The sequence below is a fragment of the Peromyscus maniculatus genome, chromosome 22 (assembly GCF_049852395.1).
Source record: "Peromyscus maniculatus bairdii isolate BWxNUB_F1_BW_parent chromosome 22, HU_Pman_BW_mat_3.1, whole genome shotgun sequence".
In the NCBI taxonomy this organism is placed as follows: Eukaryota; Metazoa; Chordata; class Mammalia; order Rodentia; family Cricetidae; genus Peromyscus; species Peromyscus maniculatus.
Window position 1 is genome coordinate 9224857 of NC_134873.1, and position 24163 is coordinate 9249019.

Consider the following 24163-nt stretch of genomic DNA (forward strand, 5'->3'; position numbering starts at 1 on the left):
AGTAGGCTGCCTGGCCAGTGAGCTCCAGGACCTTCCCGTCTTCAATCCCCCGTCACTGGGAGTCCAGACTCTTCACCAGCGTGCCTGGATTTTTATGTGGGTGCTGTGGGTTGAACTCAGGACCTCATGCTCGTGTGGAGAGCATTGCACTAAAGCCCTGACCATGGCCAACTCTTCACGTTTGCAACCCACTACTGTCACCATGCTGGAGGACACAGGAGGGTCCCTAGGACTTGGTGGCTGGCCAGCCTAACCACAGGTGAGCAGAGGGTTCAGTGAAAGGCTCTGTCCCCAAGGGAAGGGGGAGAGTGACTGAGGAAGACACGCCCCAGACGCGTGCCAACAGAATTCCAAGTGTGTAGAAGCATCCAGCAGGCAGGAGGAACGAGGCTGGGGGATGCCGCGTTGGGATGGTTCATCTAGAATGTCAACCTGCAGGTGTTGGGAGACACTCGGCTGCTAAAGCTCTTTTCACACAAGAGCAGAGACTGGAGCGCAGATCTCCAGAACCCAGACCATGTGAGTGGAGTCTAGTCAGGTCACTAGCGCTGTGACGGCGCTCCGTGACCAACGCAACGTGGGGAGGAAAGGGTTAATTCGGTCTACACTTCCAGGTGACAGTCCACCATCGAAGGAGGGCAGGGACCTGGAGGCAGGAGCTGAGGCAGAGGCCATGGAGGGAGCTGCTTACTGGCTTGCTCCCCATGGCTTGCTCAGCCTGCTTTCTAATAGAACCCAGGATCAGCAACCCAGGGATGGCCCCACCCACAGTGGGCTGGGCCTTCCTCACTGATTACTGCTATGAAATATTATTTTAACTGGGCAAAGATGTGTTACATGTATTTATGCTGAAGAATATGACTTTAACCGTGTAAAGGCGTGTTCCTTTTGTTTCTGCTGCTTTTGTTCAATGATATAAGGATGTGTGCTTAACTATGTAAAGATGTGCTGCATCTGTTTCACCTTGCCTGCCTAAGGCACCTGATTGTTCTAATAGAGCTGAATGGCCAATAGCTAGGCAGAAAAAGGCTAGGCAGGCAGAGAGAATGAATAGGGGGAGAAATCTAGGCTGGAGAAAAAGGAAGAATGGAGGAGGAGGAGGAGGAGGAGGAGGAGGAGGAGGAGGAGGAGGAGGGAGATGGCTGGGGCCAGGAGCCAGGGAGCCACGAGTCACAGACACAGAGTAAGATGTACAGAAAGAAGGGGAAAGACCTGAGGCAAAAGGTAGATAATGGGAAACAGGTTAATTTAAGTTAAAAGAGCTGGTCAGAAGAGAGCTAAGATAAGGCTGAGCATTCAAACCTAATAAGAAGTCCCTGTGTCGTGATTTGGGAGCTGGTTGGTGGCCCAAAAAAGAAAGTGGGGTCCAGATGACTAATTAAGAAAAGGTCCCACAGGCCTGCCTGCAGCCCAGTCTTACGGCGGCATTTTTCCGAAGGGAGGCTACCTCCTCTCAGATTCTCTAGCTTGTGTCAAATTAACATAAACTGTCCAGTGCAGTGCATGTGCCGTGGCCTGCCATCCCGGTCACGAGGAAGGTGGAGACAAAGGACTCCCAGAACAAGCCGAACCTGCAATCCTGGGTCTGCAGGGGAGGCCTGACTCCATGTATGGGTGGAGAGCAGTCAAGGACACAAGCACGAGCGCTGGCCTCCACAGACACCCACACACAAGTGTTCTCACACTCCTGTCATCCCAGCACTCGGGGTGGAGGCAGAAGGATCAGGAGTTCAGGGGCATCCTCGGCTACACAGCAAGTTTGAGGCCAGCCTGGGCTACGTGACACCCTGCCTCAAAAACTAAGAACAAAATAAAATAGACCAATCAGGCCGGTGAAATGTCTTGGTGGGTAAAGTGCTTGCCCTGCACGAAGACTGAGTTCCAATTCCCAGAGCCCATGTGGTGATGCTCATCAACAATCCCAAGCCCAGAGAGGCGGGGCAGGAAGGTCCACAGCCAGCCAGCCTTCCCTGATCACTGAAAGACCCTGTCTCAAAGAATCCAAGGTAGATGCCCCTGAGGGACCACAGCTGAGGCCAGGCGCTGGCTCACACACACACACACACACACACACACACACACACACACACACACACACAAACACAAACACACACACTCACAGAGACATGCACATGAGTTTTTTAAAAGCCACCCACCAGATAAAAACCATGAAACCAACTCTCATTTCACAGACAGGAAGTAGGCAATGGTACGATCAGTTTTTTTGCCCAAGATGGCCCAGCCTGGCTTTGAACCCAGGTCTACTTCCAAGCCCCCAGCTCCAACAACTGTCCAGTTAGTTCCCCATGGAGCAAGGGCCACACCGACCTCACACACTCCTCCATGCCACTCTGTTTTGCCCAAGGCAGAGGTGCTTACATTGTCATGGCTCAGCATCACCCCTTTGGGGTGCCCCGTGGTGCCCGAGGTGTAGATGAGGAGCGCGCACTGGTTGGCCTTCTGGCTCAAGATGATACGATCCAGCTGCATGACGGGGATGGCGTTCCCCAGCTCCATGAAGTCATGCCACTGTGGACGGGAAGGTGGCTGGAGGCTGGGGACCGGCTGGTCCTGCTCAGACCCCATCCCGCGGGCTTACCCCAAGGCATGTGGCCAGCTGGTAGAGAGGAAGGGCCGAGGGCCGTGGGAGCACCCAGAAAAGCCCAGGACTTTCACACCCCAGCCACCTTCCCGGGGCCTGCCAGCTCAGACAGACCTCGGCTACGGCACAGGAACGCTAGCCCTCTCTGGGCTGTCCCAGGAAGAGGCTGACTGGCTGTGCCGTGGCCTTGGTCTCCTGACCAGCCCTCTGGGGCACAGGCTATCCTGAAGGACAGCATGGGCTGTAGGTAACAACAGACTGACCCTCAGAAGGTTAAAGATTGTTAAAATTATTTTTATTTGCTTGTTTCGGGGTGCATGTATGAGGGGACGCATGCCCCGGTGCACCTGCAGAAGTCAGTTCCTTCCTTCTACCATGTGAGCTCCTGGGTTCAAGCCCCTTTACCTGCTGAGCCCCCCCCCACTGGCCCCACCCCCAGGAGTCAATGACCCCTGAAGGGAGCTCCCATTCCAGGCTTCCCCACCCCAGAAGTCATCCCTGATGGGGTGAAGCCAGACTACCCCATCAATCCAGGACTGGCTCTACAGAGCTCACAAAGGGGACAGAACAGCCAGGAATGCAGGGTCTGAGGGGCGGGGACTAAGAGCTGGGAGACTGGTGACATGAAGCCCGGAGGACCACGGGAGCCCCTGGCTGCAGCCCTGCCTGAAGCCAGCCCTCTGAGCTGCCGCTGAAGGACTGGCAAATGACCCTCCTTGCTCAAGACATTTGGGTTGGCCTGGTTTTGTTTTGTTTCGAGACAGGGTTTCTCAGTGTAACAGCTCTGTTTGTTCTGGAACTCGCTCTGTAGACCAGGCTGGCCTCCAATTTAGAGACCCGCCTGCCTCTGCTGGGACTAAAGGCAATGGCACCCTTGAGGTTCAGATGATCTTTCCAGGGCAGCTAAACAGATTGAGGCCTTAAAATGTATATTCTTAAGCTGACTCTTAAAACTTGAACCCCTGTCATGGTGGCCGGTCTTTAAATCCCAGTACACAGGAGGCTGAGGCAGTACGATGTGAAGTTTTAGGCCAGCCTGGGCTGTGAGTTCAGAACTAGCCTGGGCTACATATCCAGATCTAGCTCCACTCCACGCTTATAGGGTCTCCCTTCCACTGCAGAGTGGGTAGGTACGTTGCTATGTAACAGAATCATCCCCGTAAGTGTCCCCGTTAGCGGCACTGAGCCGGTGGGAGTATGGCATGATCTATGGATTGACTTGTTCCTACGGGGAGAACGCTGCTGCCACCTAGTGGCTGGAAGCCAGAGGCACGGCTCAGCGTCACAGCTCCAGGACTATCCCAGCCGAGGGTCCGCGGCCCCAAGTTCAAGAGCGCCAAGTCTGCAGTGGTCAGCGATGCTTCTACTCAGGGAGGCTTGCTTTTTCCTCCTCCGCAAAACTCTTCATCAGAGGTTGAACCCAGGATCTCTCATCACACACCAGGCAAAAAGACGCCGGATATCTATGTCCCCAGCCCCTCAGTGGGAATTCTGGGCGGGGCTCCACCCTGACCACGCCCCCAGCCCCTCACTGGGGGATTCTAGGCGGGGCTCCACCCTGACCACGCCCCCAGCCCCTCACTGGGGATTCTAGGCGGGGCTCCACCCTGACCACGCCCCCATCCCTTACTGGGGGCTTCTAGGCGGGGCTCCACCCTGACCACGCCCCCATCCCTTACTGGGGGCTTCTAGGCGGGGCTCCACCCTGACCACGCCCCCAGCCCCTCGCTGGGGATTCTAGGAGGCTGTTCTACTTCCGAGCCTCTTTTAGTAGAGGGTCTTAGCCTGGCCTTAAACTCCCAATTCTCCTGTCTGAAGCTTCCTAGTAGTGAAGACGGCAGTCCTGTGTCCCCAGCCTTGCTTCACAGATACTTTTTAAGGTGATCCGAGACTTAAGAACTGTTGCTGTAGTGACGGGAGTCTCTAGTGACCTGCGATTGCGGGCTGGTGCCTGGAAGATCCAGCAGCTAGAGCAAATATTTATAACTCTGGATACACATAATAGATTATAACTTGGACATAAGAAAAATATTGAAATTTAAAATAATGACTTATATGTTCAGAAATTGTGTGGAGACTAAATCTTAAGTGTTGCCACTAAAAAGATTAAGTATTTTCGTTTTATATTTACTTGTTTATTTGAGACAGGGTCTCTCTATGTAGCCCTGGCTGACCTGGGACTAACTCTGTAGACCAGGGTGGCCTCTGCCTCACAAGTGCTGGGATTAAAGGCGTGCGCCACCACCCCGGACTTGTCCTGGAACTCTCAATGTACACCAAGTTGGCACAGAATGAGTTCCTGCCTTCATCTGCTGGTTTGGGGCTGAGGGATCACAGCAAGGACAGGACACAGCTGCCACTAATCACCCCCACCACACTGTCCCCGTCCCACGCCCACTTTCCTCAGGGGCCCCACCCACTCCTGTAGAGCGCCACCTTACACAGTTCAAGGAGTCCATGCCCACTCACTGCGCATGAACCTCTGTGGCCCCACCTACTACTTCCGCCAGACTCCAGGTCCTGCCCTCCTACAGGCCCCGCCCCTCCCAAGGCTCCACCCAAGGCCCCACCTCTCCAGGCCCCGCCCCCAAGCCCCACCTCTCTAGGCCCCGCCCCTCCCAAGGCCCCACCTCTCTAGGCCCCTCCCAAGGCTCCACCTCTCTAGGCCTCACCCCTCTCGCCCCGCCTCAAGGCTCCACCTCTCTAGGCCCCGCCCCTCCCAAGGCTCCACCTCTCTAGGCCCCACCCCTCCCACAGTCTCCACCTCTTTAGGCCCCTCCCCTCCCACGGGCTCCACCTCTCTAGGCCCCGCCCCGCCGGGCCCGCCCCTCTCGCAGGCTCCACCTCTCTGCCCCCCCCCACAGGCTCCACCTCTCTGGCCCCGCCCCTCGGCACTCACTGAGTACAGGTTCCTGACGCGTTCCTCCAATGGCTGCTTGTACTGCACGATGGCTTTCACAGGCTCCATCTTGTCCGGTGGAATCTGGAAGAGTTCCTGTGGGCTCAGGGTCCTGGGGCGCAGGTAAAGGCGCCTGCGCACGGTGACAGAGCAGCGCCGACCCCATAAAGCCGTTCTCTGCCCTCAACACACCGTGCCATGCGCGCACCCGCACACGATACATACATAAATAAATGTGCATTTTTAAAAAAAGAAAGTAATTTTTAAAAATCAAGGCTGGGGCTGTGCTCGGTGGGCAGAACATTCACTGGGCATTCACAAAGCCCTGGGGCCTGTACCCAGCACCGCATCAATTAGGTGTGGTGGCACATGCCAGCACATGCCAGCGCTCAGGAGGTGGAGGCAGGAGGATCAGGAGTTTAGGTCATCTTCTGAGGCAGAGCCTCGCACTGACTGACTGGCCAGGGGTCCCCTGTGCTGCTGCTGAGCACCCTCCCTCCAGATCATCCTGCCAACCCCGGGCAGGTGCTGGGCAGCTGAGCGCGTGTGAGCGCGAAGGTGTGTCTGTAACATCCATTAAAAATAAGAAGAGAGTAAACGTCACCAGGGCAGCCCTGGGGTTGCCCGAGCCCCGCCTGCTCGCCTCTGACGCCCACAGGTGGAGGCTGGGGAGTGAGCTGACAGGCCTGGGAACCCCCCTGCTCCCCGCCTCACACGGTGCACCCAGCGCCCACCTCGAGGCTCACTCACCGACAGGATTTTCTGCAGCTGTTGGTCATTCTCCACCAGCAGAATGTTCACTCTGGCATGCCCGATGACATACTGGCAGGCCTCTGCCGAGTTGGTGGCGTAAATGCCAACACAGAGGCCCCTGGGGACACAGGACCCGCTCAGTCCTGTACAGACTGAGTGCTTTGGAAAGGATTCATTCTTTCCTAAAAGATCTTTTATGTATGTGGGTATTTTGTCTGCATGTCTGTCTGTGCATGTGTAAAGGGTCCACAGTGGCGGGAGGGGATGTCGGATCCCTGGAGTTGAAAATACAGATGGTTGTGAGCTGCCACATGCGTGCTGGGAATCAAACCTGGTCTGCAAGAGCTGCCACATGCATGCTGGGAACCGAACCTGGTCTGCAAGAGCAGCCGGTGCTCTTCCCAGAATTTATTCTTTTTAATCAAGTTGCCTCTGCTCATTTAACTTTGGTGGCCTTATCCTCAATATTTGTGTGACTCCCAGACCCAACACTGAGCAGCCAGTTCATCAACACGACCCCAAGGGTGGAACATACCCAGCCAGGATGGCCCCAATGGCACCGATGACCCACTCACTGGAGTTAAAGCCCAGGATGCCGACGCCATGGAAGCGCTGCAGTCCCAGCTGGAGGGAGCAAAACCAGAAGGCAGCAGCCGTCAGCTCCTGGGCATGCCCACTCCAGCTCCTGGGCATGCCCACTCCTCCTCAGGCCTGATCGTGAGGAGGCTGGCTGCACCGAGCGGGCGGGCGGGAAGCTGCTGTCCAGCCTGCACTCGGGTGCCATGAGCTCACTCTCCTTCCTCCATGCATCCGCGTGATGAAGTCCACGCGGCACTGAACTCACTGCTTTAGCTGTCAATTTCTCGGTGTGTGAGTCAGGCTAGGAAGCACGTCCACTTGGCTCTACGTACAGCCATTTCTACCGTCCGCTTCCAGAATTTTCCATTTTCCCCACATCAATCTCCGCCCCCATTTGACACTAACTCCGTCCCTCCCCAGGCCTTGGCACCCACACCCCACTTCCTGACGCTGTCAGTCTGATGGCTCTAGGAACCTCTTGGGGTGAGATCCTGCAGTGTGTGTCCTCTGTGTAAGGTTCATGTCACTGAGTCCTGGCCCGGGGCCTCCACGTAGTTCCGTGTATCAGGTTCCCCTGTTTTCAAGGCTGCATGATATGCCACGGCACAGACACATCCCACTTTCTTATGCACCAGAACTGGGCACTTGGCTGGTGTGAACAGTGCTGTAGCGGATACAGATGTATGGATGTTCTTTTAAGGCCCAATCTTGACTCCTCCGAGCACATACTTAGAAGTTCTGGGTGGTCTACCAATTCTCTATCTAATTCATAGGAAATGTGTATGAATGTTGTGCATACCTGTGCATGTGTGTGCACACAGAGGGTGTCCTCAGGTGTTATTGCTCACATGCCATCCATCTGGGTGTATGGGTGTGCAGGAGGCCGGGGCAGAACCTCACATTTTTCTCTGCCCCTGTGTTGAGAGAGGTCTCCCACTGGACCAGGCCAGTGAGCTTTTGGAATCAGCCTGTGTTCACCCACATGCTTGGGGGCTGCAGGAACATGCAGCCACAGCTGTGAGCCTTTGGGATGAGCCTCTGCTCACCCACTGGCTGGGGGCCTGCAAGAACACGCAGCCACACCTGGCTTTTGACATCCGTTCTAGGGACTCAAGCTCAGGTCTTTGTTCTTGCTGGGAAAGGTCCAAGGAGTGTGGCCCCTCTGGGGAGCATGGCCCTAGTCCACACCTTTATATCTTTCCAGACAAGGTCCCTGGAGCTCGCCATACAGGCCAGGCTGCTGGAGGGGAACCCAGGATCCACCCTTCTTCATGTCCTTAGTTTTAATCGTGAGGATGTGTGTGTGCATGTGGGTGTGTGCATTTGCATACAGCTGCCCACGGAAGCCAGAGGTGTGAGTTCCCTGAAGTTGTAGGTGGCTGTGAGCCACTGCTGGGAACCAAACATGTCCTCGGGAAGAGCGGGAAGAGCGAGTCCTCGGCTGCTGAGCGCTGCTCTGGCCCCAGGCTTTAACATTAGACTGACGTACTATGCTGTCTGAATGAGAATGGTCCCCATAGGTCCATATGTCTGAATGCTTGGGCCCAAGTAGTAGAACTGTTTGGGAAGGGTCTGGGGTGTGGCTTTGTTGGAGGAGGGGTGTCACTGGAGTGGGCTTGGAGGGTTCAAAAGTCCACCTCAGCCCAGTCTCACTCCTTCTCCCTCTGCCTGTGGATCAGGATGTAAAAGTCTCGGCTACTGCTCCGGCACCTGTCTGTTCTCCACCATGGTTGTGGACTAAGCCTCTGAAACCGTAAGCAAGCCCCCAGTGAAATGCTTTCCGGTATAAGAGTTTCCTTGGTCATGGCGTCTCTTCACAGCAACAGAACACTGACCGAGACAGAAGTTGGTAACGGGGAGCAGGGTACAGCTGTGACAGGCCAGATAGGGAAGTGGCTCAACGCTTTAAGTGGGCCTTAATGGGCCATCCTAGGAGGGTCTTGGAAGACAGTGGTGCTGGGAGACTGTAGACTATGAGGGCCTAGCTCAAGGCGTTTCAGAGGGGAACAATATTAGCAACAGGGCCAGAGACCATTCTTAGGATATTTTGGTGAAGAATGTGGCTGCTTTCTGCCTGAGGCTAACGTGAAGAGATCTGGGCCAACGTTGTGGGCAAAGGCGATTTCAAGGCAGCCTAAGACTGACTGTGTCGTATGGCTGTCAGTGACCTAAGCAGGTCTACAAGGAGTGAGCAAGGCAAAGAGAAACACAAGATGTGCACTGAGCAGCATCAGGAAGCATGATGTTGGGGCCAAGCCCTGTGCTCAAGGGCAGGAGAAACAAGAAAAGCCTGATGCTGGAAATGGAGGATTGGTGTCTTCAGTCCTGCAGCCGAGAAAGGAATGAACGGAAGGCTTGTGCAACGAAGCAAGCAGCAATGAGTCCAAGCGCATGCATGCATGCATGCATGCATGCATAGGTCTGGGGTGGCAGGGCCCACCCCACGCAGGCAGCGGGACTTGGCAGCATCAGCCATACGGCTGTGGTAGAGTCGTGAGGGGCACAGGAATAAAGTGGTCATGGACTCTCTCTGTGGCTAAGGGAAGCCAAGGCCAGGCATGTGGCAGGAGAGTCCCTGCAGAGAGGCTGGGACAGTGAGGCCGGGATTGTACTGGAGAACCCAGGACCCAGGATGATGGCGATGCCAGAACTATGGGACACCTGCTGAGGAGAGGGCAGGTCAGGCAGGGAAGCAGCCTGAGGGAGAGAAGTGTGCTGTTGTCACTGAAGCCGGAAAGAGAAGAGCCCCAAAGAGCCTCCAAGCTCTCTGACACCGGGTGACAGGATACGGAGTCCCCATCCGGCTTCCGTCCTTCTTGGTGCAGTCTTTGCTCACTTTTGGAATGATAATGTAGGCTATGAGTCACTGTGTGCTGGAAGTATGTGATCCCTGCTTTGATTCTACAGTTAAGAGACTGCTTTGGGTCTCAGGAGAGACTTTGGATTTGAAACAGTGTTAAGACTGTGACAGAAGACTACGTGGACTTCTGAAGTTGGGCTGAAGCATTGCATTATGGTATGGCCGCAAGCCTATGGGTCAGGGAGTGGTGGCTGAATGAGAACGGCCCCCAGAGGCTCATGTTTGAAGGCCTGGTCCCCAGTTGGTGGAACGGTTTGGGGAGGATTAGGAGGTGTGGTCTTGTTGGAGGAGGTGTGTCACTGGGGTGGGCTCTGAGGTTTCAAAGGTCCACTCCAGGCCAAGCCTTGTGCTCGGCCCCCAGCTTCCCATAGCATGTAAACTCTCAGCTACTGCTCCAGCAACATGCATTCTGTGTGCTCCCCACCATGATGATCATGGACTAACCTTCTGAGATTGTAAGCCAGACCCAATTAAATGCTTCTGTTCATAAGTTGCCTTGGACATGGTGTTTCCTCAAGTAGCCCAGGCTAGACTCTGGCATGCTCTGTTGCAGAGGATGACCTTGAACTCCCAGCCCTCCTGCCTTTCCTGAGTGAGGGTGACAGGTGTGCACCACCATGCCTGGTTTTCATGGTACTGAGGATGGAGCGCACACATTGTGCACGCCAAGAGACCACTCTGGTCGCTGAGGTTCCTCTCAGCTTCTTTTTAACTTTTCGTTTGTTTTCTGAGGCAGGTGGGGTTTCAGCACCCCAGTCTGGCTCAGAACTTAGGGCCCTCTTGCCTCAGCTCTCCGCATGCTGGGATCCCAGAGCCTGCCCCCCACTGGATGGACCACTGCTCCTGAATGGCTGGTGGAGGGAGATGCTCACCTTGATCAGAGATCTGGCTGCCTTGCGGCACGCATCATAGAACTGGCTGAATGTCAGTGTGTCCCACTTTTTGCCGTTCTTCGAGGCCAGGGCTGGGTACGCGCCAAACCGCTCAACGGACTCCTGAAAGAGCTCGGGGATGGTCATCGGGGTCTCATGGCCTGGCCCGTGTCTGGAGAGCCTCAGGAGCACCTCTCCGTCACAGTGAGTGTTCCACAGCCTGAGGGGAGCTGTAAGAGTCACAGGCGTGGGTGGTGCTGCGTGGACGGGGGCTCGGTGTACACCGGGCCAATTTGTTTTGTTTTGTTTTGTTTTTGAGACAGGATTCCTCTGTAGCCCTGGCTGTCCTGGAGACGGAGCCAGGCACGGTGGCTCCTGTTGATCGGCTCAGTGCTCAGGGGACCACAGCAGCTGAGTCAGTGTGGGCTTGCTGTACACACGGAAGGATGAGTTCAGGTCCTAAGTGCCCAGGTTTCAAAAAAACAACCAGGAGCAGATGGTGGTCTGGTGGGGGAATGTCTTTTGTATGTTGTGAAAATATGTTGCTCTGATTGGTTGATAAATAAAGCTGTTTGGCCAATGGTGAGGCAAAATAGGGTTAGGCGGGACATTCTAACTAGAGAGGAGGAAGTTGAAAGGCAGAGAACAGAGGACGCTGCCAGACGCTGCCATGAAAAGCAAGATGTAGATACTGGTAAGTCGTGAGCCACATGGCAAAGTACAGATTTATAGAAATGGGTTAATTTAAGATGTTAGATCTGCTAGTGAGAAGCCTGAGCCAATAGGCCATACAGTTCGTAATTAATGTAAGCCTCTGTGTGTTCATGTGGGTCTGAGCAGCTGTGGGACCACAAGGATGTGGGAGCTGGGTGGACACAGGAAAACTTTCAGTTACAGTGGGCCTGTAACCACTGGCTCAAATAGACAGACAGACAGACACACAGGTGGACAGAGATTAGATAGACAGACAGACAGATAAGAGATAGACAGACACACAGACACACAGGCAGAGATACAGACAGACAGACATACAGACAGATAGAGATAGATAGATAGATAGATAGATAGATAGATAGATAGATAGATAGACAGACAGACAGACAGACAGATGATAGGCAGGGGAGTGGCTGAGGAAGACACCTAACATTGCCTCCTGGCCTCTACATGCATGTGGGTGCACTAGGGTGTGCGTACATACACACAGGAGTTTGGGTCATCCTTAGCTTCACAGTGCGTTCAAGGCCAGCCTGGGCTACATGAGACATGGTCTCAAATGGGGACTCGAGACACCGCACAGGAGCTGGCACAGGCTGTGGCAGACGGCAGAGCGCCGACGGCAGTGTCAGGACTGCACATGCGCAGCTCGGGGCCTGGCGTCTCCTGTCTTACATCATCAGCAAACACGCGTGGTCACGAAATCCCCGCCTTAAAAAGCCGGAGGCGGACCCCACCCTCTCTTTCTGTTTGCTCTCTGCTCTGCTCCCCTTCCCTCCCCCGCCAGCCTGGCTCCCCCCACCCCCATCCCCTCTTCTTTCTGATAAAGCCCTTTTTAACTCGTAGTCGTGACCGTTGCCCGTGACTTTTCCGCCAATAACCAGCACCGTTTACCCATCATTTGGTGCCATGAACTCAGATAGGAAATTCTGCACGCTCAGCATCCGGGGCTGAATGTCAGGAACCTGGCCTGGGACCTGTAACTGGAAGAGGTGTTTATCCCAGCAACAGAGACCCTAGCTAAGACACTCCACAGATGTACCTAGCGGTAAGGACTGCCAAGGCATACTGTTGGAGTCGCAGAGCTGCCTGGAAGAGGCTCAGACCAGCTGAGGCACCTCGTTCTCCAGCCTGTCCTGTGGCCTGCGGGCTGTGTGATACACTCCAGGTTCCCAGCTCTGGGAGCCGTCACCCATGCTGGGGTGGGCCTTGGTGACGCAGCTGTCTCCCCTCACCCATATGCCTGTCAGTGACCCCAGGAAAACTCACGTTCACCAAGCAGGACTTTGGTGATGTGTGCACTTCGGTCTGCTGTGGGCTCCCTCCCTGGCGGGAGTAAACTCATGTCTCAGGCATCTATTAGCATTTAAGCATCATCTGGCTGCTTCCTTGGGAACACTGCCAGTATACCTTGGCCCGCTCAGGGTCCTGACACAGCATCATCCTATGTTTGTGTAGCCTGTTTGTGCATGCGCTAAGCCTACTTTAAGAAGCAGGTGCCCCTGGGTGGTGGTGGCTCACGCCTTTAATCCCAGCACTCCAGAAGCAGAGGCAGGCGGATCTCTGTGAGTTTGAGGCCAGCCTTGGGCTAGAGTGCAAGATCCAGGACAGGCTCCAAAGCTACACTGAGAAACCCTGTCTGGAAAGAGAGAGAGAGAGAGAGAGAGAGAGAGAGAGAGAGAGAGAGAGAGAGAGAGAGAGAGAGAGAGAGGCAGGCCCCACCCACCTTTCTCTCTCTCTTCCCACCAGGCTGCTCTGTGCCCCGTCTCACTCCCCTCTCTTCTGTCCCCCCAATAAAATCTACATGGGCGCCATCTGCATGGTGTTCCTCTCCTCCCTTCTGCCTGCGCGGTCTGAGGTACACCAGCACCCTGGAATCTTCAACAGCGACACTTTTCCAACTGAAGGGTTGCTGAGCCCCTGCACCTAACACCGGCATGACTGGTAAGCACCCCCTCTCCACCTCTGGCCATCCCCCTTCCCCACGAGTGAGACCTGCTTCTCAGACCTCTCAGGCTTAGGCTCTCGGCCCTGCCCTTCCTCAGTCGATCTTCAATTCCTGGGTCGCCAGAAACTCTAAAGTCACTGGATCTTGTTTTTTCCTGCCTCACTCACCGGGAAAAAGCCTACCAGCAATACAGGTCCAACATCTCAATCCAAAGGGCCGCATACGGGCACCCCATACCCCGATATTTCACGGGACCTTTGCAACTTCTACCAGTGATCCAACAGATGGAAGGGGGTGCCCTGCTGGGGCTGTGCGCTCCCGGCCCTCCCCCTTTCCTGTTCAGCTGTCTATCCTGTCCGCTCTCCGCTCCCAGCAGCCTGCAGACCCGCGGCTTGGGCCCCTGCCGGCTGGAGGCCTCCCTCGCCTGCTCCCTGCTTCTGTGCCGGCGGCGGCGTCTCACACTTTCGCTCAAAGTGTCTCCTCCTCCCGATTGTCCTGTGTTCGCTGCCTCCCACCGCTGCGGCGGGGCCGCCATGCTGCAGCCTGGGGGTAAGGGGGGGGGTCCTTCTTTCGGGCTCTGCTGCTACTCGGGCTCCCAGTTTTCTCTACAGCACCAGCTCCATGCTCCAATGCATGAGAATGCGAGAGGCGTTGCTGCTCGTGCCTGGACGGACAAACGCCCAATGGGCGTCACTGCCGCCTCTGCCTCCTCCGCCTCCTCCTCCACCACCACGGCCAGGAAACGCCTGTCATTCTTATGGTTTCTTACATGCTGCTCTATACTGTAAACTCTTATTTTAAGATTTTTAAGTTGGTCAGCTGACACAGTTTCCTGGGAAAGTTTTTTTTCATCTTTCTGTTGGAATGTATGTATGAATAACGGGGCCACAGTATGTTTTGTTAAAACTGGTCTTGGATTGAAAGACCCCAGCATACTAGCTTAGCCTAACGCCATTTCGAGTAAGGTCTGAAAAGCACGGGGTATCTACGGTCGGCCACCTGGCCCCAGAACAGGGTACTATAGGTCAGAAAAACAACTTGTAACCAAGTCAACAGGCGTGTCGAGCTCGGGGGAAAAACCACAAACTGTCCTGAGTTTGAACCTGGCCTCATTTGAATCGTCCAATCAGAACCCTGTAAACCATGCTCCTCGTGCTCCTGCTGCCAGACCCTATAAAAACCCTCCACTCCAGCCCGTCGGCGCGCCAGTCTCTTGAGCCTCTTGAGGGACTGTGTTGCCCCGGGTACCCGTGTTCCTGAATAAAGCCTCTTGCTGTTTGCATCTGACTTGTGGTCTCGGTGTGATCTCGGGGCGAGGGTCTCTCCAGAGGGAAGACTGCCTTCGGGGGTCTTTCATTTGGGGGCTCGTCCGGGATAGGAGACCCCCCCCCCCGCCTCGGGACCACCGACCCACTGTCAGGAGGTAAGCCGGCCGGCCTTGGTGTATGTCATCTCTGTCCTGTCTGAGTGTTGTCGGTTTGTCTGAATGTTGAATGTTGTCTGTTTGCGCGCCTGAATCTGTCGGTGTCAGTGGGGCTGAAGGAGCCGACGGGCTCAGACTTCGCCACTGCAACCCTGGAAGACGTTCCACGGGTCTCTGAAGTCCCCTCTGGGGCACGGTCTGAAGTCCCCTCAGGGGCACGGTCTGAAGTCCCCTCTGGGGCACGGTCTGAAGTCCCCTCTGGGGCACGGGAAGTCCCCTCTGGGGCACGGTCTGAAGTCCCCTCTGGGGCACGGTTTGAAGTCCCCTCTGGGGCACGGTTTGAAGTCCCCTCTGGGGCACGGTTTTTCGGGGCCACCCCCGTATCAGAAGGATACGTGGTACTGGCAGGGGACAGAGAATTCAAACACTCCGTGCCCCCATCTGAGTTTTTGCTTTCGGTTTTACACCAGAGCCGCGCAGCGAAACTGTCTCTTGTTTGTGTTGTCGGTTTGTTTTGTGTTCTTTGTCTAATCCTTCTCCATCCAGGAATTAATATGGGACAGACTGTCGTTACCCCCTTGAGCCTAACTACTGACCATTGGTCGGACGTCAAAGGCCGGGGGAGCGATGAAGGTGTAGTCATCAAGAAAAATAAATGGATGACCCTCTGTGAGGCCGAATGGGTCATGATGAATGTAGGATGGCCACGGGAAGGGTCATTTAATCTCTCTCTCATTTCACAGGTTGAGAGGAAGGTGTTTGCCCCCAGCCCCCATGGGCATCCAGACCAGGTTCCCTACATCGCCATTTGGAGATCCCTGGTTGAAAAACCATTCCCCTGGGTCAAGCCCTTCCTCCCACAACCCCCTCTCACTCCCCAGCCTTCGGCGCCTCCTAACCCCCTTTCTTCTCTCTACCCAGTCCTTCCCCACAGGGAGCCTTCCAAGCCCCCTGTCCTTCCCCCTGACCCTAACTCTCCTCTCGTAGACCTTCTGGTAAATGAACCGCCACCCTACCAGCCGACCCCCCCAGCGTCACCCGCGGCGGCCCCTGCCGCGGTGCCGGCCGCGGCCCCGGCGGCTGTGCCCGCGGTGGCTCCAGTCGCGACGCCGGATGCGACCTCCCCGGCGGCCGCCCCCCCCCCCCCCCCGTGATGACCCCGCTCGCCGGGGACTCGGAGGAAGAAAAAGAAACAGTCCAGTCCCCCATCGTGGGCCGCCTCAGGGGCCGCCGAGCCGGCCCCCCCACTGAGTCCAAGGCCTTCCCGCTTCGGGAAGGACCCAACCATCAGTTACAATATTGGCCCTTTTCTGCCTCAGACCTTTATAATTGGAAACAACATAATCCCCCTTTCTCCAGGGATCCTGTTGCCTTGACCGGCCTAATTGAGTCCATCCTAGTGACTCACAGGCCGACTTGGGACGACTGTCAGCAGCTCCTGCAGACCCTCTTAACAGTGGAGGAAAAGCAGAGAGTTTTCCTGGAGGCCCGGAAGCAGGTTCTGGGCGATGACGGGAGGCCAACCCAACTCCCAAATATCATCGATGCAGCTTTTCCCTTGACCCGCCCAGACTGGGACTTCAATACACCTGAAGGTAGGGAGCATCTACGTCTCTATCGCCAGTTGCTCTTATCGGGTCTCCGAGCGGCCGCCAGAAGGCCTACCAATTTGGCTCAGGTAAGGAATGTGATACAGGGAAAGGAAGAATCACCCGCTGCATTTTTAGAGAGGCTGAAGGAGGCTTATAGGATGTACACTCCGTATGATCCAGAAGACCCAGGGCAAGCACCAGGTGTCATCCTGTCATTTATATACCAGTCTAGCTCAGATATCCGAACCAAATTGCAGCGGTTGGAAAGTTTGCAGACGCTAGGTTTGCCAGATTTATTGAAGGAAGCAGAGAAAGTGTTCAATAAGAGAGAAACTCCTGAGGAGCGTGAGGAAAGGAGATGGCAGAAACAAGAGGAAAGGGACAAGAAACAGCATAGGGAAATGAAAAAGGTTTTGGCCGCCGTTGTGTCTCAGGGACAGCGGAGAGAGGGAGATAGGTCGGGAGAGCGAAGGAGGCCACCCCTTGATAAAGATCAATGTGCTTACTGTAAGGAGAAGGGACACTGGGCCCGAGACTGCCCCAAGAAGCCACAAGGACCCCGCCGACCCAAGCCCAAAACCGTGGACCTCCTTAGTCTAGAGGACTAGGGGAGTCGAGGCCAGGAGCCCCCCCCCCCCCGAGCCTAGGATAACCCTCAAGATCGGGGGGCAGCCCGTGACCTTCCTGGTTGATACTGGTGCCGAACATTCAGTCCTAACCCATGCCGGAGTGCCTCTTAGCCGGCATTCTGCACTGGTGCAGGGGGCAACTGGAAACAAGAGGTACTACTGGACTGCCGAGAGAAAAGTCCAACTGGCATCAGGGCAAGTAACTCACTCCTTCCTGCATATACCTGAATGCCCCCATCCGCTGTTAGGACGGGACCTACTAACCAAATTGAAAGCACAAATCTACTTTGATGAGAAGGGACCAAGAGTCACGGGTCCTAAAGGAGACCCCCTACAAATCCTTGCCCTCAGTTTAGAGGAAGAATACCATTTGTTTGAGGCAGAACCCCCGGAGAAATCACCTGAGGAGCTACAGAACTGGCTGAGAGAGTTCCCTCAGGCCTGGGCAGAGACTGGGGGCTTGGGGCTGGCACGCGATCAGCCGCCGCTGATGATCTCACTAAAGGCCTCCGCGACTCCCGTTTCAATCAGACAATACCCAATGTCACGGGAAGCTCATGAGGGGATCAAGCCCCATATTCGGAGGCTCCTGGACCAAGGGGTGTTAAAGCCCTGCCAGTCACCTTGGAACACCCCCCTCTTGCCTGTTAAGAAACCGGGGACAGGAGACTACAGGCCGGTCCAGGACTTGAGAGAGGTCAATAAGCGGGTGGAGGACATACACCCCACGGTGCCTAACCCCTATAACCTTCTGAGCACCCTCCCACTGACCCATGTCTGGTACACTGTGCTAGACCTGAAGGATGCCTTCTTTTGTTTAAAACTGCACCCTCAAAGTCAACTGCTATTCGCTTTTGAATGGAGGGACCCAGAAAAAGGGCTCTCGGGACAATTAACTTGGACCCGGCTCCCTCAGGGCTTCAAAAACAGCCCAACCCTCTTTGATGAGGCCCTACATGCAGACCTGGCCGGATTCCGGGTCGAACACCCAACCCTGACTCTGCTCCAGTACGTGGATGATCTACTCCTGGCGGCCAGGAGTCGAACCGAGTGCATGGAGGGCACTCGAGCCTTACTGGCCAGACTTGGGCAGAAGGGCTATAGAGCCTCAGCCAAAAAGGCCCAAGTATGCCGAGACAAGGTCACCTACCTAGGCTACACCCTGAGCGGGGGGCAAAGATGGTTAACAGAAGCAAGGAAGGAGACGATAATCTCCATCCCCCCTCCTCGGAACCCCCGCCAAGTTCGAGAATTCCTGGGTACGGCTGGGTACTGCCGCCTTTGGATTCCTGGCTTTGCCGAACTGGCAGCCCCATTATACCCCCTCACTAAACCAGAGACTATGTTCCAATGGGAGGAGGAACATCAGAAAGCGTTTCAACAGATCAAAAAGGCCTTACTCGAGGCCCCGGCTCTGGGTCTGCCAGATCTAACCAAGCCCTTTGAGCTCTTTGTGGATGAGAACTCAGGTGTTGCCAAGGGGGTACTGGTGCAAAGACTGGGACCTTGGAGGAGACCTGTAGCGTACTTGTCCAAGAAATTGGACCCGGTGGCTACAGGGTGGCCTCCATGCCTCCGCATGGTGGCAGCCATTGCCGTATTACTCAAAGATGCCGGAAAACTGACTCTGGGACAACCATTGACTGTGCTGGCCTCCCATGCAGTGGAGGCCTTGGTCCGACAACCACCGGACAGATGGCTTTCTAACGCCAGAATGACTTACTATCAGGCCTTACTACTGGACTCAGACCGGGTAAATTTCGGGCCGACAGTTTCCCTTAACCCAGCTACCTTGCTGCCACTGCCTAGCCCCTCCGAGGAGCATGACTGCCTCCAGATTCTAGCCGAAGCACATGGCACCCGCCCTGATCTGACAGATCAGCCGCTTAAGGATCCAGACGCTGTCTGGTACACAGATGGGAGCAGTTTCCTGGAAGAGGGGGAACGCAGAGCCGGGGTAGCTATAACCACTGAATCGGAAGTGGTATGGGCATCGTCGCTCCCGCCCGGGACATCGGCCCAGCGCGCAGAACTGATTGCGCTCACCCAAGCTCTCCGGATGGCAGAAGGTAAGAAGCTCACAGTTTATACTGACAGCAGATATGCCTTCGCCACTGCACATGTCCACGGGGAAATCTACAGATGAAGAGGCCTGCTGACGTCCGCGGGTAAGGAAATCAAAAACAAAAAAGAGATCCTAGACCTCCTAAAGGCCCTGTTCCTCCCGCTCCAACTCAGTATTGTCCACTGCCCAGGGCATCAAAAGGATGACTCTGCGGTAGCCAGAGGGAATCGGCTGGCAGATCTGACTGCCCGAACAGCGGCTTCCCAGCCAGCAGGAAACAGCCAGTTGATGGCTATACAAGAACCACAGCCTGAGAGAGACCCCATGCCCTATAGCCCAGAAGACCATGAGCTAGCAAAGAAAATGGGGGCGGACTGGGAATAAAGAAGACAGGCATATATACTAGGGGACCGGATGGTCATGCCAACCTCCCATACCCGATATATGCTGAGATTCCTCCATGCATTGACCCATTTGAGCAAAAACAAAATGAAGACCCTATTAGACAGAGAAAACACCTGGACAGTGCTGCTGAACCAGGATCAGGTACTCCAGCAGGTAACTTCTACCTGCCCAGCCTGTGCTCAAGTCAACGCAGGAAAGGTTCATCTAAACAAGGGGGCCCGCCAAAGAGGCCATCGTCCTGGTGTTCATTGGGAAATAGACTTTACAGAAGTAAAACCCGGACTCTACGGGTACCGGTACCTCCTGGTCTTCGTGGACACCTTTTCTGAATGGATCGAGGCATTTCCAACCAAGAATGAGACGGCTAACGTGGTAACGAAGAAACTGTTGGAAGAAATCTTCCCCAGGTATGGGATGCCTCAAATATTGGGGTCGGATAACGGGCCTGCCTTCGTCTCTCAGGTAAGTCAGAAGGTGGCCAAACTATTGGGGGTTGATTGGAAACTCCATTGTGCATACCGCCCCCAGAGCTCAGGACAGGTAGAACGAGCTAGTAGAACAATCAAGGAGACTTTAACCAAATTAACGCTTGCAACTGGCACTAGAGATTGGGTGCTCCTACTTCCCTTGGCTCTTTACCGAGCCCGAAATACTCCTGGCCCACACGGCCTAACCCCTTTTGAGATCATGTATGGGGCCCCACCTCCTGTTGTAAACTTTCTCCATCCTGATATTTCATCTTTTGCTACCACCCCTACTTTAGAGGCACATCTTCAAGCCCTCCAACTGGTGCAGAGGGAGATCTGGAAGCCCCTGGCCAAGGCTTATCAGGAGCAGCTAGACAAGCCGGTGGTGCCCCACCCCTTCCAGATCGGGGACTCCGTTTGGGTCCGACGACACCAGACCAAGAGCCTGGAATCACGGTGGAAGGGGCCCTACACTGTCTTGCTGACCACCCCCACTGCACTCAAGGTCGACGGGATTGCTGCATGGATCCACGCCTCTCATGTGAAGGCTGCCAGGGAACCCGACCCAGCAGGATCCAGAAAGTCAACATGGACAGTGCGCCGCACACGAAACCCCCTAAAAATAAGGTTGGCCCGCGGCTCCTCTTCCTCCCCCTCCTCTTAATCTCTGCCTACCCCCAAGGGACTAGGGCGGCAGAGAGCCCGCACCTGGTTAAGGGGCTCACTTGGCAGGTCATCTCACAAACTGGGGAGACGGTCTGGCAAATGACCGCCCTTCACACCCCCTTTACATGGTGGCCTAACTTGCATCCAGATCTCTGCCAACTAGCAGCAGGGTCAGAGGACTGGGACATCCCTACCACTGACCCCATGAACCCCAGAGCACCAGACGTCTGTCAGGATGGTAAGGGAACTTGCAAATGTAGTGACGGGAGATACGGATGTGGTCACCCTGAAACCAGGGCAGCCCTGTCACAACTATCCTTCTACGTCTGCCCCCGGGATGGTAGGGACAAAAAGATGATTAGACAATCTGGGGGTTATGAAAGTTACTTCTGTAAAGCATGGGGATGTGAAACAACTGGTAATACCTATTGGAAGCCTTCATCCACTTGGGACCTCATTAGGGTAAAAAGGGCTACCCAAGGAGAAAGCCACTCATGGCGTCCCCTTACCCAAGGGCATTGTTGGGGAACTGTCACGCCAGGAAGAGATAACACTTACTGGAAGGGGGAGGCCCCTGTGTAAATTTCACCTGCAACCCCCTGAATATATCCTTTACCCAGAAGGGAAGGGAGATAACACAAGACTGGATTAAAGGTAAAACGTGGGGACTTAGACTTTACATGACAGGACGGGACCAGGGAGTCGTGTTTACGATTAAGCTTAAAATCACGGAGCCCTCCGCCTTTATAGGTCCCAACCAGGTTCTCTCTGACCAAAAGCGTCCCTCTTTATCCGCTCCGGCACCCCCGAGGGCTACCCCCCGACCCAATTCGGCCATTCGCCCAAGCACGGCTCCGAATGCCGCTGTAACCCCAGTCACCCTCCAGCCACCCAGGCCCGGTACGGGAGACCGGCTATTGAATCTTATAGAGGGCGCTTACTCAGCCCTCAATGTTACCAACCCAAATCGGACTCAGGAGTGCTGGTTATGCCTAGTTTCCGCACCTCCTTATTATGAGGGGGTGGCCGTAGTCGGAAGTTTCACCAATTCTTCTTCACCCCCGTCAGGATGCGCCTCGTCACCTCAGCATAAGCTCACAATCTCCGAGGTGTCAGGACAAGGACTATGTCTGGGGACAGTACCCTACACCCACCAACACCTGTGTAATCGCACCCAGGCACTTGTTCCAGGACCCCATTATCTCGTGGCTCCCAACGGGACTTACTGGGCCTGTAGCACTGGACTTACACCATGCCTCTCCCCCTCAATACTAGCTAACACGGCCGATTATTGTGTGCTCATAGAACTGTACCCCAGGATAGTCTACCATACACCTGAAGATATCTATGCCCGATATGAAACAGGGGTCCCCCGTATAAAAAGAGAGCCAGTCTCGCTAACCCTGGCCCTGATACTAGGTGGATTAACTATGGGAGGAGTCGCCGCCGGAATAGGCACAGGTACCACTGCCCTCATGGAAACCAACCAGTTCAGACAACTCCAGGTTGCCATGCATACCGATATCCAGGCACTGGAGGAATCCGTGAGTGCCTTGGAAAAGTCACTCACCTCCTTGTCTGAGGTAGTTCTGCAGAACCGGAGGGGATTAGACCTCCTCTTCCTGCAGGAAGGGGGGTTATGTGCCGCCCTTAAAGAAGAATGTTGCTTCTATGCGGATCATACTGGGGTGGTGAGAGATAGCATGGCCAAACTAAGAAAGAGATTAGAACAAAGACAAAAACTCTTTAAAGAACAGCAGGGATGGTTTGAAGGATGGTTCGAAAGGTCCCCCTGGCTCACCACCCTCATCTCCACCCTTATAGGGCCCCTTCTGATCTTATTGCTCCTTCTGACGCTCGGGCCCTGCATCCTAAACAGACTTGTCCAATTTATCAGGGAACATGTTTCTATTGTTCAGACCTTGGTATTGACCCAACAATACCAACGACTCAACCAGGTGGAAATGGAGCCACATCCCTATTCTTCCCCATGAATGGAGGATTCCATTCCCTGAGATAAGAAAATGGGGGAATGAAAGACCCCAGCATACTAGCTTAGCCTAACGCCATTTCGAGTAAGGTCTGAAAAGCACGGGGTATCTACGGTCGGCCACCTGGCCCCAGAAAAGGGTACTATAGGTCAGAAAAACAACTTGGAGCCAGACAGCAGGCGTGTCAAGCTCGGGGGAAAAACCACGAGCTGTCCTGAGTTTGAACCTGGCCTCATTTGAATCGTCCAATCAGAACCCTGTAAACCATGCTCCTCGTGCTCCTGCTGCCCGACCCTATAAAAACCCTCCACTCCAGCCCGTCGGCGCGCCAGTCTCTTGAGCCTCTTGAGGGACTGTGTTGCCCCGGGTACCCGTGTTCCTGAATAAAGCCTCTTGCTGTTTGCATCTGACTCGTGGTCTCGGTGTGATCTCTGGGCGAGGGTCTCTCCAGAGGGAAGACTGCCTTCGGGGGTCTTTCAGGATGCCTGGGTTTTCGTGCTTGTTTTTGGCTGGTTTTTGAATGCCTGAGATCACATGTTCCGCGTGCCTGGCTAACAGCTTGGTTATGCTCCCCAGCTGCTTCGGCTCAGAATGTGACGACAGAGAAAGTTATTTATGCTGTTCTACCTTGCTATAAACAAGAACAGCAAAGAAATCTGGTATGGTTTAAAGACCTAAAAAACTTACAACTCCAGATCTAAACTGCCCTGGAAAACACCATGTGGTCTGCCATGGTGAGGGTGACCACGTGGACAGGTGCCATCTTGGCTAAGGTTAAAAGAGAGTCATGACCTCACTGCCATCATTAGTAAGGGTGACGGCATGGAGATGGGTCCACCAGGAGACATCAGGTCTCCACATTATTCTGAACTGGATAGATTTCTACGTGATAATTCCTGTCCTGTCCTAAAAATAAGGTTTATGAAAGATAGGATTTAAAACAATGCTGGTTTGCTGAGATATTAAAGCTCTGCCTCTAATTCTTGCTGGCAGCCAGATTTTGTAACCTAAGATTAAGCCCACTAATATTGAAACTAAATTGTTTGCAATGTTAAAACTTGGTTTTGCCTTTTATATCTTGGGACCATGGCTAAACACCAGAGACTGAGATATTCCTATTTGAGATGCTCAAACAGTCTGGCAAAGGGTCTCTCCTTATCTAAGGTCTGTTTAGGCTAACAAACACCAACTTAAGAATATATGCCTAACCTCCTTGCTCTTACTAACATTGGTAAACTGTAACTAATTGGGTAAACTGTATGTTTAGACTTAACCAACATATGCCCTCAAAGTTAAACCTAAACAACATTTGTCTAATTTAGATATACCTAACAGATTTTGTTCCCTCATTCTCAAACACTCTCTAAGATCTGAGAATATGGCATCTAATAGAAAAGCTTTTTGTGAGAGACATGCCAACTCCTGGAAGCATCCTGTATCTTCTCCAAGAAGATGGACAGCCACAGAAGAACTTCCCCCTGGAGGCTTGCTTTGAGTGTGGCAATGCCAGCTACTGAATGAAAAAAAACAAACAAACTGGCTTTCACTTCAACCGCTGCCTAGATCCTGCCTGGACTGGATAACAGGGCACTGGGGGATCGATTACCCCAATCTGCGAAGTCAAGGTGGGTCAGTCTCCCGAAATTTCTACTCCACAAAGAATCTCTCAGTTCCTCTGCTCTCGGCATCTGAACAAGT

The 24163-nt window shown here is 54.4% G+C and overlaps 1 protein-coding gene across 33 annotated transcripts in view; it reads right to left on the minus strand.

Annotated features, from left to right (window-relative positions):
* Positions 1-24163, minus strand: part of Acsbg2 (acyl-CoA synthetase bubblegum family member 2) — a 46946-nt gene that overhangs the window by 15019 nt on the left and 7764 nt on the right. For 29 of the 33 annotated variants that reach the window (XR_013047447.1, XR_013047448.1, XR_013047446.1 and 26 more), the window contains 5 exons: positions 10566-10795; positions 6790-6878; positions 6252-6372; positions 5502-5585; positions 2380-2529 (listed from right to left, as the gene is read on the minus strand). Coding sequence is in view for 26 of the 33 variants with exons in the window: in XM_042267362.2 (XP_042123296.1) it covers positions 2380-2529; positions 5502-5585; positions 6252-6372; positions 6790-6878; positions 10566-10795 (674 nt within the window). In the remaining 7 variants the exon portion in view is untranslated. The remainder of the gene's footprint in view (positions 1-2379; positions 2530-5501; positions 5586-6251; positions 6373-6789; positions 6879-10565; positions 10796-24163) is intronic. The other 4 variants (XM_076559795.1, XM_076559796.1, XM_076559797.1 and 1 more) reach the window with 1 other exon arrangement.